At 46.5% G+C, this 17,892-nt stretch overlaps 1 protein-coding gene across 4 annotated transcripts in view; it reads left to right on the plus strand.

Annotated features, from left to right (window-relative positions):
* PRPF40A (pre-mRNA processing factor 40A) overlaps nucleotides 1–17,892 on the plus strand; it is an 827,412-nt gene that overhangs the window by 230,745 nt on the left and 578,775 nt on the right. For all 4 annotated transcript variants that reach the window (XM_085645530.1, XM_085645532.1, XM_085645531.1 and 1 more), the window contains exon 11: nucleotides 4,827–5,441. In XM_085645530.1, coding sequence (XP_085501656.1) covers nucleotides 4,827–5,441 — 615 coding nt within the window. The remainder of the gene's footprint in view (nucleotides 1–4,826; nucleotides 5,442–17,892) is intronic.

Here is a 17,892-nt window from a genome sequence, read left to right on the forward strand (position 1 = left end):
AACCTGCACTAAAACAAACATACCCCCTATACCCACACACCACTCACTTTGGCATGCTGTTCACCTTGCACTCCTACATGCTTACTCTATACGCCTTCATGCACAATACTTGCCCAGCATTCATATAGGTGCACTGCTTACCATGCCTTTAGACTAGCACACTCCTCACACTGCACTCAGACATCCCTGCACCCTCAGTACGACACCGGTTACCCTGCACTGACACACCACTCAATCAACGCTCATAAGCTCATCTTATCCTGCATTCATTATATTCACCCGCTCCGATGGATGATGAACGTCGATGACAGTGAGCTTCCCCCCCCTCATTATATTGATGATACCCTGTAAAAAATGCTAGTGAACTGGATGGGTACATCCCCAGTCACTGAGCTAAACTTTTAATCTTTGCCACAAACCAAAGAAAGTGAGTGCATCTTTCATATGAGTCGTGCAAGTGGCAGCAGAAGTGTTCGATTTACATCTAACTGTTGTTGAAACCAATTCAAACGTGTTAAATGAGAACATTCTGAGAGGTCCAACTTCTTTCCTACATATTCCATTGTGGCAACTTAGTCCAAGTTGCTCTTGGGCCCTCCTTTCAGTTGACCTCTTGCTAGACTACATATGCTGGCTTCCCGTTTGACAAGGCTCTCCACACCTGAAAGCTGTTACAAATTTTGGTGAGTAAAGTCACTCCCAATGCCTTTCTGCTTAATCCTCTGGATAGTGTTGAAACGTAGTAACGCATTGTAAAGAGAATTTCCTCTTCACGGCTAGTTTAAACGCAGTCTCCTGGGCATTTGTCAGGTTTTACTGTAGGCATCAGTGCACATGTACACAAAGCACTACTACCTCGCTGTCAAGTATTTGTAAAAGTGTACACTGGTTCCAATTAGAGGGCTATTTTGCTCATATGGGCTGCAAGACGTTCTGGTCAGTGTCCACTCCCCATACTCTTCCCCCCCTTTGGGGAAGAACTGCTATTGTATCTATTTCTGCAAGTTGCTCACTGTCCATCAACCTCCTGTTTTGTGGAATGGATTCCTAAACATATTAACAAGATTCCAGTGAGAAACTGGCATAAGCCCAGAGGAGTGGTGCTTGTATGCGGCTGTATGCAGCTCTGCTTCTTCACTTGTAAAGTGCTACAGAGTCCCAGCAGAGCCACATGACACCACCTATCGGTATGTGTGAGAAAGTGGGTTTCTGTTGCAGTAACCCCCCCCTTTTTTGCCTAATAGCTGATGCACTTTTCCTTGTTGTGCCCTGGGCTCCTGCCAATCAGGTGCCCAGGACCTGTGTTCCTTCCCTAAAATACAAACTCCCAATTGGCAAACCCTGGCCACATGTCAGCCCCTAGTAAATGGTACCCTAGGTACCCAGGGCCTTGTGACCAGGGAAGGCCTCTAAGGGCTGCAGCACTCATTGTGCCACCCTTAGAGGCCCTGTACCCTAACACACACACACTGCCCTTGCAGGCTGAGTGTCTGGGTGCAGAACAAAACAAAGAGTCGACATGGCACACATCTGTGTGCCATGCCCATCTCCTACACTGCCAAGGCATATGTCAGCCACCCCTCTGGCTGGGTGCCTTATGCCTATGGTGTGGGCACAGGAGCAGGAGCCCTGTGCCCCTACAGTACCCAGGTCCATTCATGGGCACTGTAAGTACAGTGCTGCCATTTACAAGTACATGGTGCTGAGAGCTCGTCAAACACGAGCTCCACAGCACCATAATGGCAACACTGAAGACTGGGAAGTTTGGTATCAAACTTCTCAGCACATTAAACCCACACTGATGCCAGTGTGGGATTTAATGTACTAAGCACCCCAGAGGGCATCTTAGAGATGCCCCCTTACAGCTAACCTACAATCCACGTCTGCTCTGAGGCTGCCCAGGCTGCCACACAGCAGACACGTTGCTGGACCCCTGGGTGGGAGAGCCCCTGCTCTCCCGGGCCTGCAACAATGCACATCCTGGGTGAGGTGAGAAATCTCCTCCCCCAGGATGAGCAAAGGGAAGCTTCAAAGGCATGCCGCCAGTTGGAGTTTCCCCAGGCCACTGCAACCCCCCACTCTGGCGGGAAGCTTGGCCGGAAACCCCATACAAGGACAGGGGATGTGCCAGCCTGCCCACCCCACCCCTCAGGTGGGGGAGGCGAGGTGAAGCACATCTCCGGGCTCTCGCCATCTTGAAGATGGGAGGCCCTACCCTATCAGGATTAGGCTACTGCCCCCCTCCCACAGGAGAGAGGCAGGATAGGGGGTGTACCCACCCCAGGGCAAGGACCCATTGGTCCCTGGCCTTCACCTACCTGTAACGCCCCTAAATCTAGTATTTAGGGGCCCCCTGAACCTTCCTTCCCCAGATTCCAGATAGAAACCTACAAGAAGAGCAAGAAGAAAAAAGACCTGCCCTGCAGCTGCTAAAAAGAGGAAGACACCAACTGCTTTGGCCCCAGCCCTACCGGCCTGTCGACCCTCGAACCTGCTCCTGCGCGGCATCTCTTGTGGCCAGCAACCTCAAAAACCCCGGAGGACCTGACTACCTTTGAACTCTGATCCCCTGGGACTCCCATGAGTAGAGGCTCTACTCGAGAAACCTATTCCTAACTCCTGGCAGCAGCCCGGAACCGCGGACCCAACACACTCTGCACCAGCCAAGCCTGGCCAGTGCCGGAGTGGACAAAGACCCTGAGGACGACCCCACGGCGACTGTGACCCCGAGTCCGGCACCCAAGGACCCCCCTCGACATCCTGGACGAAGCCTGCAGCCTCAGAACAGAGTGCCACCCCAGCCGCGATCAACCAGAGGGTAAGATTCCCGACGTCAAAAGGCACCCCTGCACCCGGCGCCCTGCGGCCCCCTGTGCCCAATCCCGGGGTACCCACCTAACCTACAATTACCCAACTTACCCCTCGAAGTGGTGGTGGCACCGGAAACATCCTCGTCCCCGAGCATGCAGCCTTTTTCCAAACCGGAACATTCCCATTGATTTCCATTGAGCGCCCGAAGGCTCAAAAGCACCCTGCACCCAGCCGCCCGAGTGGCCCTGGCAGTGCACTCTCTACACTAACTTACTTCCCCACTTGCCCTGAGTAAGTGACCAGGAGCCCAGCTCCCACAGACGCGTGGCTTGCCAGACAGCAGCCACCAACCAAGGCCCCCCTATCCCTCATAGGATAACATTGGGCCTAACTCACTCTGCACCCGGCCGTCCTGAAACCGCTGAGGGTGAACCAACTGTACCTACCTGACACTGGGGGACCCCTGAGTCTATGCCCGGAATTTCAACTCTGCCAGTCGAGTACTTACCCTTAAACCGCTAACTTCATTTTCCTCATAGGGTAACATTGACTGGCTTTTTCTTCAAAAATCTTCTAAGTGTGAACTTTTCAAAACTGTAAAAATTCACCAAAAATCAGCCAAGTGACAAAAACGAATTTACTCACCTGTTCCTGGGTGAGCTCCCAGTGCTGGATCTTGGTGCCCAGCCCTGACCCTGAAAAGTGTTCACAACTATACTTACCTCTAACTCATTTTTCTCCCATAGGAAACCATTGTCTGCTTTTCTGTGAAATTTCTTCTAAGTGTCTATTTTTACAAATTTGAAATATTCTTTTAAAATCGTACCATTTCTGCAAACGAAATTACTTACCTGTTTTTGATAAGGACCCCAGTCCTGGGTCTAGGCACCCAGTCCTGGATTACTAAAGTAACGATAAAGTACTCTACCTGCAATGTGAATTTCTTGCCATAGAGATCCATTGAATGTTTTCTTTGAAATATTTTCTAAGTGCTAACTTTTGAAATAGCTAAATATTATTTAAAAATCATTACAGTTATTAAGTCGACTTTCATCACTTGATTCTGAATACTGACCCAAGGCTGGTTCTAGGAGCCAGACCTGGAATTCCAAAAGTAATCTGAAAAGTAATTTATTACAAATAACCTGAATGTACCATTGAGCTCAATGCATTGTGATGTTTAGGAAATAGGATTGTTTATTGCAACCAACTGTGACTGTTTACAAAAATTCATTGCTTAAGACAAAGTATTTATATGCAACCTCTCATTCTGAGAAAGTATATTTTTAACCCCTTTGTGGTTCTAAAAATATAACAAGTATATATTTTATATATATAAATCATTGGCCTAGAGTTCAGTTATTGAGTGTGTGAAACCATTTGCTGACTGAGTGTGTACAATAAATGCTTTACACTGTCCTCTGGTACTGCCTTACTGCTCGACCAAGCTACCACTTTTGAGAGTAAGGTCATACCTAACTTTGACCTCTATCAGCCTCTGGGGGACTGGGGACTCTGTACACCCTGTACCTATTAGGGAACAGTATATACAGAGCCACTTTCTCACAGTATGTGGGAGCACTGCTACAAAAATCTCCAAAAACATTTTGGCAGCTGGGGGTTATTCTTAAAGTGAGGAATTTTTGGTTAGAATATGCACCAGCAAGAGTATTTCAAAAGTAAGTAACTTGGTCTTTAACACTATAGAAAAAAATGTGCCTACTTAAAGGTGACCCAATGTATCCTTAGTGAGTTAAATATACGATCCAATTCTTCATTACTAATAAAATTAGAAATGGTCGGGCAGCTATGTTTTTCAGATTCAATAGGGAATAGTGTTGTCAGGCAGTGAACTATGTATTTTGAATTCTTACTTCATTAGGTTTGTAGATTTAAGAGTGTGGCTGCTGTTTAATAACTTAATCTAGACTTGAAGAATGGTCAGCTAAGTATATAACTATACATGTTTTGTACATTTCCACAATTTTACTTTAATGTTTCTTTTCATTCAACAGTAAACAGGAGGAGTCTGCTCAAGCGTTGTCTGCTTCTACAGCATCTATGCCTGAGATGACAAGTGTCTCAGTCCCTGTTCCTGCTCCAGTGTCTGCTCCAGTTAATGCTCCTGTTTCCTCGCCTCTTCCTGTGCCACTTTCTGCTCCTTTGTCAACTCCGGTAGCTGCTCCTCTGGTTCCTCCTCTGGTTGCTCCAATATCTGCTCCCCTGGCTGCTCCACTTGCTCCTACTCTTGCTGCTCCAGGTGTTGCTCCTCTTGTACCTCCACTTGCTGCACCTATGGCTGCTCCTCTGGCAGGTCCGCTTGCAGGTCCTTTAGGTATTCCCCTTGCTGCACCAATGGCAGTCCCAGTTGCCCCAATGGCAGTTCCAGTTGCTTCTCCTATTGTTTCTGCTGCTACCCCAGTGAGCACTGTAGCCTCTATCACTGCCCCAGCAGCAGCAGTTTTCCCTCCAGTTGAATCTGAAGTTGCAGCTGTGGCTCCTACACTTGGATTAGAAAATGAAATTGTTACGGATTCAAATGAAGAGCAAGCACCCACAGCGATGCAAGAGAATGATGACACTACCAGTAGCGTTTCAGAAGATGTTTCTAAACCTGATGATATCGCAAGGTGAGTGTAACCTGAAAACATGAATTTGCATTTACAAAAAAGGGTTGTTGCAGCTGTAGCTCTAAAAAGTTGTTGGCCCTTCATTAGAAAAAATCTTAACTTGTGTTTCCACTTCTTAATCCTAAACATGGCATAATATGGCGCACTTAAGTGGGTGTACTAGCATTGTTCGAAAGAGGTTAGTGCATTTAGAAAGCCTACCCTCCCACACCTACACGTGTGTCTTCTTTCCAATTTTTATTTCACCTTTTTAGAACTGTTTACTGGTCTTTATCTTGAGAGCATTAGCATTTACTTTGAGATGGCTTCTCCTTAAGCACAAATCATCAATAAAATGATTGCTTTCGGAAGTATTCTTAAAGAAAGGGAGAAAAGAAGCCGCAAAGAAGCTCAGACGGAGAGCAAGAAGAAAAGAAAAATGTGGTTGAGAAAGCAAAGGAATAATGGTTTCTACACTCAGTCCATGGGCAAAGCTTTATGGATGAACTGGTCAGGGATCTTATCCTACTCTTTTCCTCCTCTCCCATTCCTGTACATGGTCAGGAAGCTTTGGAAAACCTCTCTGTAGGAAGCTGGCTCTTTATATGATATTGGCACTCGGTGGTAATACAGTGCATAGAGTCCAGGGGTACCCCAAAAATGTACAGAGTTCTATTAGTGGTAGTGTGGACGAGCAACATTTGGCCTAACAGAGGTGTGTAAGACATTTATTACACACATGATCAATAATGGACACACGACTCAAGAAGGAGATTCAGACCAATTTTATAAAATTATATTTTGTACTTTATTTTAAGACACAGGTCTTCGTAATCAGGTAAGTATGTGTTCGAGGCATGTGAGCTGTAGATCACATGCTTTGCATACTCCTGCCATCTAGTGTTGGGTCAGAATGTTTGCAAGTTGTTTTTGTTCGAAGTCTTTCCAGTCACGAGGTAGGTGACTCCTCCTTTCTGTGATAGTGCGCATGGACATTGACTCCATTGTTATATTGTTTTTTCCACCATCCAGTTCTGACGGGTATTGCTGCGCTCCGCTTTGGAATCGATCCTCTGGTTCCCCCCGCGGTGCGTACTTCTCTCTACCTCAACGGTATTGTTTTTGCACACGCTTTCTCTTTCCGCGGATCGATTCGAATTTTAAGACTTCGACATTTCTACCTGAAGATCTTTGGGCAGCCTTCTGGCCCATCCACGTCCTTTTGGCTCCTCGTCGATGGAACGGCCTCAATTTAAATTCTGTCCCATGTGCCACGCGAAATATCCGCTTACGGACTCTCATCCGGTGTATAATTTGTGCTTGTCCCCTGAGCCCAAAGGGCAAGACTGCGACACGTGCTGATCCTTTTGATCAAAGAAAACCCCGTTATCGTAGGGCTCGACGTCGAGATGCAGCGGTTGGATATCGTACCGGACCTCTTCGGCGAAGATTCCGAACCAAGAAGAGGTATCAGCGGCAGAGGAAGAGCTGACTTCAGCTGCTTCTGACTCCGGATCAGTCTTACAGATCGACCTGGAGGACGATGATATGCAGCAGGGACATGGGTACGTGAGTACAGAAGACACCTTCTCCCCCTCTCACCGTCCCTAAAAAATCAAAGGCTTCTGCACCACCTCCGCATCAAGTCCAAGGTTGTCAGCGAGAAGGGTTTTCTCATGCTCCGCCTAATGACTCGGCACTGAAACACTCTTGGTCCCGAGCCAGTAGGCCAAAGCCCACTTCCCAGCCCAAACATTCAAGTTATAAATCCAAGATGGGATCCGGACCGAAAACCAAGAAACGTCCCTCGGAGTTGAAACCCTCAGCACTGAAAGGACATTCCCTCTCGGCTCCAAAGATTTCGGTGCCGAAATGCAGACTTGCCTACAACACAATTGGATACAAACATAGACACTCTACCTCCTACATTGGATCCGAAAGAGAAATACTGTATATTCACCCGGACACAGGGCATATCCATGCTAAACCACCATCTAAGCACAAGCTTTCTGATGACAGTCCAAGCAAAATTCCTTTGAAGAAAAAAAGTGTAGGCACTAATCCTTTCTATACTCTTCCATCTCTTCCTCCCTCTCCCCCACAGCTTAATCTATTATACCTAGTCGGTCTGCTCCACCTCAGTTTGACGCAGGTGACACAGACTATGATGGTGCACAATTAGCACATCCTTGGAAGGACTACACAACTAATCGTCCACAGGAGACAGACCCAGATCTGTATCCTGCCAGGCCATCTCCACCTGATGACAATCTGTCATACCAACAGCTTATTGCTAGAGCAGCAGAATGCCATTGGGTGGATCTACATAAAGAGGAAGATTTTCTCTGACACTCTAGGATCACATAAATCCAGTCACACACTGCCTATGCTCAAGGTTATGTTAAGGCACACAGACGATATTTTTAAAGATCCTGTCCGTGGAAGAATACTTCCTCCTAGAGTAGATAAAAAATATAAATCTTCCCCCACAGATTCTATTTTTATTGAGGGTCAGTTAGCACTTGACTCTTTAGTGGTATCAAATGGTAGAAAGAGAGCGCTAACTCTCAAGCATCTGGGGATGCCCCTGCCCAAGATCAAGAATCGAAGCTTATCGATGCTTTGGGCAAACGTGTAGCTGCACAAGCAGCTAATGAATGGCGTATTGCTAATGCGCAGGGCTTCCAACAAGATACGATAGAACCCACTGGGACGAAATGGAACAATTACTTCAGATTCTCCCAGAGGAGCATAAGTCAAAAGCTCAGGATTTAGTCCAAGAAGGCAAACTAATTTCTAATGCCTCGATCAGATGCGCTCTAGATGCAGCTGACACCGCAGCTAGAGAGGTAAATACTAGCATCTCACTACGACGACATGCATGGTTACGGATATCAGGATTCAAACCTGAAGTCCAATAATCTATCCTGGATATACCTTTTGATAAAAAACATCTTTTTGGCCCTGAAGTCGATCTGGCACTTGAAAAAATGAAAGGCCACAGATGTAGCAAAATCGATGGAAGCACTTCAATCTCCCTCAAATAGAGGTTCCTTTTGGTTCTCTTTAATAGGGGAGGTTTCAAGTCCACAATCACCAACCAGAACACTTCCTCCTATAAAGGCAATTCCCAATCATGTTTTACAAGAGGGTTTTTCAGAGGTGGTTATAGGAGAAATAGTCCCAGGGGCAAAGGTAAAAACACCACACCTCACACTTGCCCTTCTTCAAGTAAACCGTGACTTCCCAACACTTCCCTCTGACTATTCCACACCTGTCGGGAGAAGACTTCAAGACTTTCTCCCCATTTGGAAATCAATAACAACCGACAAATGGGTGCTTGGAATTATTCAACATGGTTATTGCCTGGAGCTTATCACAATCCTCCAAACATTGCTCCTTGATCTCACAAAATGTCACCAGACCACCAGCACTTGCTTCAACAAGAAGTGCAATATTTATTTCTCAAAGGGGCTATAGAACCAGTCCCACTTCAGTACTAAGGGTCAGGGGTTTATTCCCTTTACTTTTTGATTTCCAAAAAGGATGGCTCCTTGAGACCTATTCTAGATCTCAGACTTAAACAAATACACATTGTCAGAGCACTTTCACATGGTAACTCTTCAACAAGTACTTTCCCTCTTGCAGCAGGTCGACTTAGTCTACTCTAGGTCTAAAAAACGCCTACTTTCATATTCCAATTCCTCCAGCTCATCGCAAATACCTCGGGTTTGTGATAGCAGGCTAACATTACCAGTTTAAGGTACTTCCATTTGGAGTCACCACAGCCCCCATTTGGCGTCACCACAGCCCCCAGAGTGGTCACCAAATGTCTTGCAGTAGCAGCCACTCATCTCAGAACACAATGTATACATTTCTTCCTTTACCTGGACGACTGGCTTATCAAAGTGGGCACTTACCAGAACGGTATACTACACACTCAGACAACAGTACACCTACTTCATCACTCGAGTTTCACAATAAATGCACACAAATCTCACCTGTGTCCGGCACGTGCAATCTTATCTGGGAGCTTCCCTCAACACACTCATAGCTCTTGCCACTCCCAAAGTAGCCAGGATTCACAATATTCAGACCACTATATTACAATTTCAACCCAATCAAACATTACCAGCCAGATTCTTCATGCAACTGCTGGGAATTATGGCATCCTGCATTGCAATCGTACCTCATGCAAGGCTTCACATGCGTGCTCTGCAAGAATGTCTAGCGTGTCAGTGAAATCAATCACAAGGTCTATTAACCGATCTAGTGGTGGTAGACAGCCACACCCATCGCTCTCTGCAGTGGTGGTACCCTCAAAACTTAGCAAAAGGGTGGTCTTTCATAGACCTGATTCCACAGACTATACTGACAGCAGACTCATTGTTAACAGGTTTAGATGCCCATCGTTACGATTACACAGTACAGGGGCTGTGGTCGGACAATCACAAACGTCTCCACATCAACTACCTGGAACTTCTAGCAGTGCTCCTAGCAATCCAAACTTTTCTCACCCAACTTGTAGGCAAGACTTCTTAGTTCGCACGGACAACATGACCGCAATGCACTACCTACAGAAACGGGGAGGGGGACAAACTCCAGCTGTCGTGCCTTCCACAAAGCATTTGGAATTGGGCGCTTCACCACAAAATCGATCTCCTAGCAGAACACCTTCCAGGAATAGACAATCAGATTGCAGACCTGCTCAGCAGACACAGACAGCAAGTACTCGAGTGGGAACTTCATCCCCAAGTTCTTCTTCCCTACTTTCAAAAATGAGGCTTTCCACAGATCTGTTTGCCACAGTACACAAGGCAAAATGCCCAAACTTCTCATCCAGGTTCCCTCACCGAGCATCCAAAGGCAATGCTCTGTGGATAAATTGGTCAGGAATATTTGCTTACGCTTTCCTGCCTCTCCCACTAATTCCATTACTAGTTTCGGAACCTCAGACAAACGTACCTCAGACTGATCTTAGTAGCCCCCACATGGGCTCGTCAACCGTGGTACACTACCCTGTTACAACTCTCGGTGGTTCCACATCAAAAACTATATCTCACACCATGTCTCCTCACTCAGAGCCATGGAGAAATCAGACATCCAAATCCCACAGAACTCAACCTAGCGATTTGGCTCCTGAAGTGATAGAGTTTGGTAATTTACAACTACCACTAGACTGTTTGAATAGTCTCAGAGGCTAGAAGGCCTACTACTAGAGCATGTTATGCAGCAAAATGGAAACAATTTGTTTTCTATTGTAACAACAATATCAATCCACTTGATACTTCTGTACAGAACATCATGTATCTGTTGCATTTACAGCAATGTGGATTAGCTTACACATCCATGTGTTTACATCTAGCAGCGGTAGCTGCATACTTGTAAAAATAGACAACACTTCTCTCTATTCAGAGTACCAGTGATTAAAGTCTTCATGGAAGGATTAAAAAGGGTGATACTACCAAGAATTCACCCTGCTCCAGAGTGTAACTTGAACATAGTTCTTACAAGGCTAATGGTTCCACCTTTTGAACCGATGCACAAAGTTAGTTACAATTCCTATCAGGGAAAGTTGCTTTCCTCAGAGCGATAACCTCACTAAGGAGCGTTGGTGTACTTCAAGCATTAACTATACAACTTCAAAAGATAGGGATTCTTCGTACCAATCCTAAATATCTTCCTAAAGTAGTTTCTGCTTTTCAGATCCGTCAATCAGTTGAGTTATCTGCGTTCTTTCCTCAACCTGATTCTGTAGCAGAACCAGCTCTATAAACACTTGATGTTAGACGTGCTATACTTTATTACGTAGAAAGAACCAAAGAATTTAGGAAAACAAAGCAACTATTGCTTTTTCTCCAACTCACAAGGGCAATCCTATATCTAAGTCAGGTTTTGCAAGATTGATTGCAAAATGTATCCTAACATGTTCTGTTAAAGCAAAGAGAACATTGTTAGTACCCCTTGAGCGCATTCTACTCTCAAAATAGGGGCTACTATGGCCTTCTTGGGAAATATTCCCATAGCTGATATTTGTAAGGCAGCAACATGGTCTACACCGTACACATTCACCAAACACTATTGTGTATATGTGTTAGTAAAACAGCAGGCAAATGTAGGCCAAGCAGTACTCAAAACACTGTTTCAAACAACTACAACCACTACAGTTTAGCCACCGCTTTGGAAGTTTCCTGCTATATAGTCTATGCAAAGCATGTGATCTACAGCTCACATGCCTCGAACGTATAATGTTACTTACCCAGTATGCATCTGTTCTTCGCATGTAGAACTGTAGATTCACATGCGCCCACCCACCTCCCCGGTCTCCTGTAGTTGTTGTAGTTCTTAATTCACATTCATAAGCATGGACATCTCTATTCTACACACAACTCCATTGTTAGATTGTTTTCCTGCAGAGGGTGAGAATGGAGTCGATGTCCATGCACACTAACACCGAAAGGAAGAGTCTACTGCAGGAAAGTGGGTTTCTGTTGCAGTAACCTCCCCACTTTTTGCCAGACTACTGATGGACTTTTTCTTGGTGTGCCCTTGGTCCCTGCCAATCAGGTTCCCAGTGCCTGTGTTCTTTCCCCAAAACTAACCCAATTGGCATCTCTGGCCACATGTCAGCCCCTGGTAAATGGTACCACAGGTACCCAGGGCACTGTGACCAGGGAAGACCTCTGAGCTGCAGCACTTATTGTGCCGCCCTTAGAGGCCCTGTACATCTATCTATCTATCTACAGGGTAGTGGCAGTTTACTGAGTCGCTTTGGGTGACGGAGACAGCTCGAGGTATGAGCAGATGAGCTATGTTTTTATTGTTTTAGATTGCGGTGACTGTGTATTTTTATATACATATTCTGCTACTACTTCGGGGGCAGTACAGGCTTACCTGTGAGATCTCAGCAAGCGGGGTTTGATCTTGGCTATTCTTTCCTCCTGCACGCCCCGGTCCGACGCGGCAATCCGTGCCGTTGCGCGGAGGGCGGAGCAGGTCAGAGCAAGAACACTTCCGGGGGCAGACAGGAAGCAGGGCACATAAAAACGGATGCTCCGGCGGCCGCGCAGCGGACGCGCGCCAAAGGCGCGCCTAAGCCAAGCCCGTCTGCACCAGTCAGTGACCGCCCGGAGCCACTCCCCCTGGTAGTTCTGGCCTAAAACTCTATTCTAGCCAGGACCTTCATGCCCTGTGCTCCCAAACTGCAGATATCTGTGCCCATAAGATGCATGCCGGTGGCCCAGCGAGAATGTGCAGGCACTGTGCTTTTACGCTCAATTATGGACATGAGAATAAGGGGAGCTCGCCCGTGTTGAGCTGCTGTCTACTGAACTGTCGGTCTCTCAGGAAGCACAGGTTTGAGATTCATGATCTCCTAATCGACAAAAAGATGGATGTTACGTTTCTTACTGAAACCTAGTTGGATGAGGACTCAGTTCCTGAACTCCTTGAGGCGATTCCATGTGGCTACACTGTAAAGCAAATTGATAGGGACTCGGGTAGAGGAGGTGGGGTGGCAATGGTTTATAAACTTGCCATCCAATGCCACCTTGAGCCCATCCCTCTTATCGATAGTGAGGCAGGCCTTTTTACCATCACGGTCGATAGTAACTGCATTATCAAGGGCCTCCTGGTCTACCGCCCTCCGGGCTACCCCTCCCGTTTCACTTCTAATCTAGTTGAATATCTCACTCAACCAGCCTTGCGATATAGCAAGTTTCTTGTGTTAGGTGACTTGAACCTACACCTGGAAGATACAGGATGCGCGGTGGCTGCTGCGCTAAACCAAGAACTTGCGACGCTACAGTTAAATCTTAGTGCTGCCTGGCCCACGCACCAGAAGGGTCATCTGCTTGATCCCATTTTCACTAACTGGGAGGCAGTAGAGGTTGGCCCACCTCAGCCTTTGGTTTGGACTGATCATCATCTAGTCCCTTTTGTCATGCGATAGCCTAAGGTGCAAGAGAATTTGCAGGAGGGAATAACCTACCAGAAATGGGGTGGCTTTTCCCCAAGCAAGTTTAAGAACGCCCTCCTGATGGGGGGTCCGCCTGGGGGGGGGAGGATGCTGACAGTGCTTGCTCAGAGTTGGATAAGAGGTTAGGAGAAGCACTCGATAGCACAGCCCCTTGGTCATGGAAAACATTTACTAGAGCAAAGAAGTCTGCACCCTGGTTTAACTCAGTGCTGAAAGATGCTAAGGCAGACTCTAAACGAGCTGAAAGGCAGTGGAGGAAGGACTTCTCTACCCCAGGCAGGTGCGAGTATAAAGCAATGCTGAAGGCATACCATGGACTCATCAGGAAAACTAAGGCGGAATATTACCTAGAAAGAATTGAGTCTTCAGGGAACTCTACTAGGGAATTATTCAGGGTTTATAAGGAGATCTCTTCCCTGGACACAGTGGCAGCTCCTGCCGCCGGGTCAGTTGAACGCTGTAACCTTATAGCGAATTTCTTCTCTAACAAAGTGGTGACCATCTACTCCACCTTTCCTGAGTCGGCCGGGGTCCACCAGGACCTTCTGGATGTGTCAGGACCTCTAGGGGAGGATGAGAGACCAGATAGTTTTATGATCCCTCCCCCTGAAATCCTGAAAAAATTCTGCCTGAGCATCAAGTCTGGTTCCCCTAAACACCCGACCTCCCCGAGTAGGCTTAAGGGGTGTTTAGAAACCTTGGAGCCCTTTATCAGACATCTCCTGGAGGTCTCATTCAGGACCAACACAGTCCCTGGTTGCTGGAAGGAGGCAGTAGTACTTCCCCTCCCAAAAAACCCTCAGTTAGGCCCGGAGCGCTTAGACAATCTGCGACCTATCTCTCTTTTACCCTACTTTGCTAAGATCGCAGAGAAAGTGGTAAATGAACAACTTACAGCTCATATTGGGAAATGTCACCTCCTTCACCCCACCCAATCGGGTTTCCGTAAACACCACTCAACGGAGTCGGCCCTTCTCTTGGCTACTGAGACCTTTCGGGAGTATGTGGATGCTGGTCAAATGGCCGCCTTGATCCTGTTGGATCTTAGTGCGGCCTTTGACACGGTAGCTCACCACACTGTAGTCCACCGTCTAAAGAAAGGAGGCGTGTCTGGGAGGGCCTTAGATTGGCTTATCATTTCTAGCTAATCGCAGCTTCCAGGTGAGGCAGGGCGAGTTCTACTCTAGGGTCATAGGATTGCAGCAGGGGGTTCCACAGGGCTCAATTTTGAGCCCTACTTTGTTTAATCTCTATGTGGCTCCCTTAGCAGAGATTGCCGATGGCTTTGGGATTAAAGCCATCTCATATGCCGACGATACCCAGTTGGTGGTGTCTTTGACCCAGGAACAGCAGTCTGCAGCTCCCAATCTGGTGGTGTGCCTGTAAGAATTGGCCTCCTGGATGGAAAAAAACTGTCTGAAACTTAACGGTGACAAGACAGAAGTACTGGTGGTGGGAAGCGCTCCATCCGTATGGTCCTCTGCTTGGTGGCCGCAGAACTTGGGCCCCACCCCGGTCCCATGCGCCCAGGCAAAAAACCTGGGGGTTTGGATGGACCCTCGCCTATCATTTGATTATCACACCAGGCGGGTCGCAGGAGCCTGTTTCGGAATCCTTAAAAGTCTCCGAAAAACCATGGATATACTACCCATTGCTGCTAGGAAGACCCTAGTTCACGCCCTCGTGACATCTCGTCTTGATTACGGGAATGTCCTTTATCTGAGTGCTACCGGCAGGTGTATAAAGAGACTTCAATGCGTTCAGAACACTGCAGCCCGCTTGATCCTGATGCGCCCGAGGAGAACTGCCTCTAAACTGGCTCTTGCCTCTCTTCACTGGCTGCCTATACGAGAAAGAGTCTGGTTTAAAGCGTTGTGTGTGTATCATTGCATTATCCAGGGAACCTCTCCTGCTTATTTGTTGAACCTCCTTACCCCCTACACTCCAACCCGCCACCTGAGGGGAGGGGAGGGGATTGGTACGCATCCCGGCTGTGAAGAGAGCTAGGATGGGTTGTCGCTCCTTCCGTTTTCTGGCGGCCCAACTATGGAACAAACTTCCCGAGAGCCTTCGGCTGGAACCCTTTGAGGGCATGTTTAGGAAGAAACTGAAAACTCACCTGTTCCCGCCTGGATAGGTCTCCGTGATCATCAAAGCGACGTGCACCGCAGCGCAGGGACACACTGTTCAGTGTAGCCAGGCGCTTTATAAACCTGATTAATATAACACACACACACACACACGTGTGTGTGTATGTGTGTGTGTATATATATATATATGTGATTCAAAGATGTCCTGCAGCTTTAAGGACGCCACTCCACGAAGTTTTGTTCAGCATGAACTTTTATTTTCAGGACCAGCTTATTTCAAACAGAGTTCGATTTGCATCCCTGACGCGTTTCGAGGCAGCATGCCTCTTAATCATAGGGAAAAAGCTGTCAGTTCTCGTGCAAAAACACCACGCCTCTTTTATCCCATTTGGCATACTGTTCGCAGGTGAGTAATTCTTGATGTATGCTGGGAGTTGTGGTGCCTCAATTCATCCCCTCCATAGGAAATCTCAAAATTCTATTTTGAATAACTTTAGCGCCAGTTGACGAATCCTCGCTAAATTTTCAAAACTAATGGGGCGCTCCGCTCCGCTCCTTCCCTGAAAGTCTCGGGGGGATTCGTCAAGCGGGGGCCGAGAAAAGGTGGGGGTCCCAAAACGCGTTTTCCCAATGGATTTTTCCATCGGGACTTTAGTCTCCGCTACAGCCCGAACGGCTGAACAGAATTAGGTGAAATTTGGCAGAGAGGTAGCCATAAGGTCAAAGAAGTGCCTTTTGCAGGTCTGGTGTAAATCTGTTCAGTATTTCCTGAGAAAATAGCATTTAAAAGCATATATATATCTATACGCGCGCGCTGGGTGCGCGCACCCTGCCGTGCGCGAGCGCAATTCTGATTGGTTGTTAGATCTTAGTAAACATTCGAATTGGTCGAAACCAAGAAGTGTCGGCCGCCATTTTGTCTCTCGCAGTCTCAGGGGGTGAAAAACAAAGGTTGAGAACGTGAAAAGGGGGCAGGCTGGACAGTTCCTGACCCCCTAGCATTTGTCAGGGGGTCCCAGAAGGACCCCCAAGGGTCCAAAAAGAGTTTTAATTTTTTTTGCGAAAAATCGCAGAGTGCGCGCAACGTGCGCGCACGGTGGAAACGGAAAAAATTCCGCAAAAGTTGCGCACCGTGCGCGCATGGTCCGAACTGCGTAAAGTGGGTGCACGGTGCGTGAAGTGCACGGTGCGCGAAGCGCACGGTGCGCGCACGATAACATTTTTAAAAAATATATATATATTAATATCTTAGCATTTAAAAAACCGTACAAATTCACTGAAAAAACCATAGGTTTCACACACGTTATAGTTAGGAATTAGCATTTTAAAAACCTTGCAAATTCACTTAAAAAACCATAGGTTTCACACATGTTATAGTTAGCTGGACATTTCACTCGTGAAAAACCAATGAAATTCCCCCGTTATAGTTAGTGCAGGCAACTATAACTCACGCGACCGCAATCCTCTACTGATGACATATGTGTCTTTCTGAAAAATAAATATTTGTAATATATGTATAGCTAAAGATTAATGGAAGAAGACATGGGTGAATAAGTGACTAAATACAGTGATGTAATATCATCAGCAGAGGATTGCGGTCGCGTGAGTTATAGTTGCCTGCACTAACTATAACGGGGGAATTTCATTGGTTTTTCACGAGTGAAATGTCCAGCTAACTATAACATGTGTGAAACCTATGTTTTTTTTAAGTGATATATATATATATATATATATATATATATATATATATATATATATATATATATATATATTGGCGGTCGCCAGTAGATAGTTATAGTTAGGACCGTGTTTCCATAGGAAATCCGCAACATTCTATTTGGAATAACTTTGGCGCCGGTTGACGAATCCTCGCGAAATTTTCAAAATAGGTGGGGCGCTCCGCTCCGCTCCTACCCTGAAAGTCTCGGGGGGGGGGGATTCGTCAAGCAGGGGCTGAGAAAAAAGGGGGGTCCCAAAACGCGTTTTCCCCATGAAATTTTTCATAGGGACCTTTAGTCCAAGGTACAGCCCGAACGGCTGAACAGAATTACTTGAAATTTAGCAGAGAGGTAGTCTTCAGCTCAGGGAAGTGCCTTTTGCAGGTCTGGTGTCAATCTGTTCAGTAGTTCCTGAGAAAATCAAAAGTAAAATCCTATATATATGTGGGCGGAGCCTAACCACACATCTCATCCTGAGATCTGATTGGTTGTCAGCACTTCATCCAAGAAGTGTTGGCAGCCATCTTGGGACTAATATACATGATAGCACCTCATTAAAAAGCATTGCAGTTAATAGAAGGTTTTAAGACTTTAGTTACATTTATAAATCATTTGTTGATGGTACCATACTCATTTTAGGAATTGTGGTATGTTCTAAGGTGATTTCACCATGTGAAAAAGCCTTC

The sequence above is a fragment of the Triturus cristatus genome, chromosome 3_1 (genome assembly GCF_964204655.1).
Source record: "Triturus cristatus chromosome 3_1, aTriCri1.1, whole genome shotgun sequence".
NCBI lineage: Eukaryota > Metazoa > Chordata > Amphibia > Caudata > Salamandridae > Triturus > Triturus cristatus.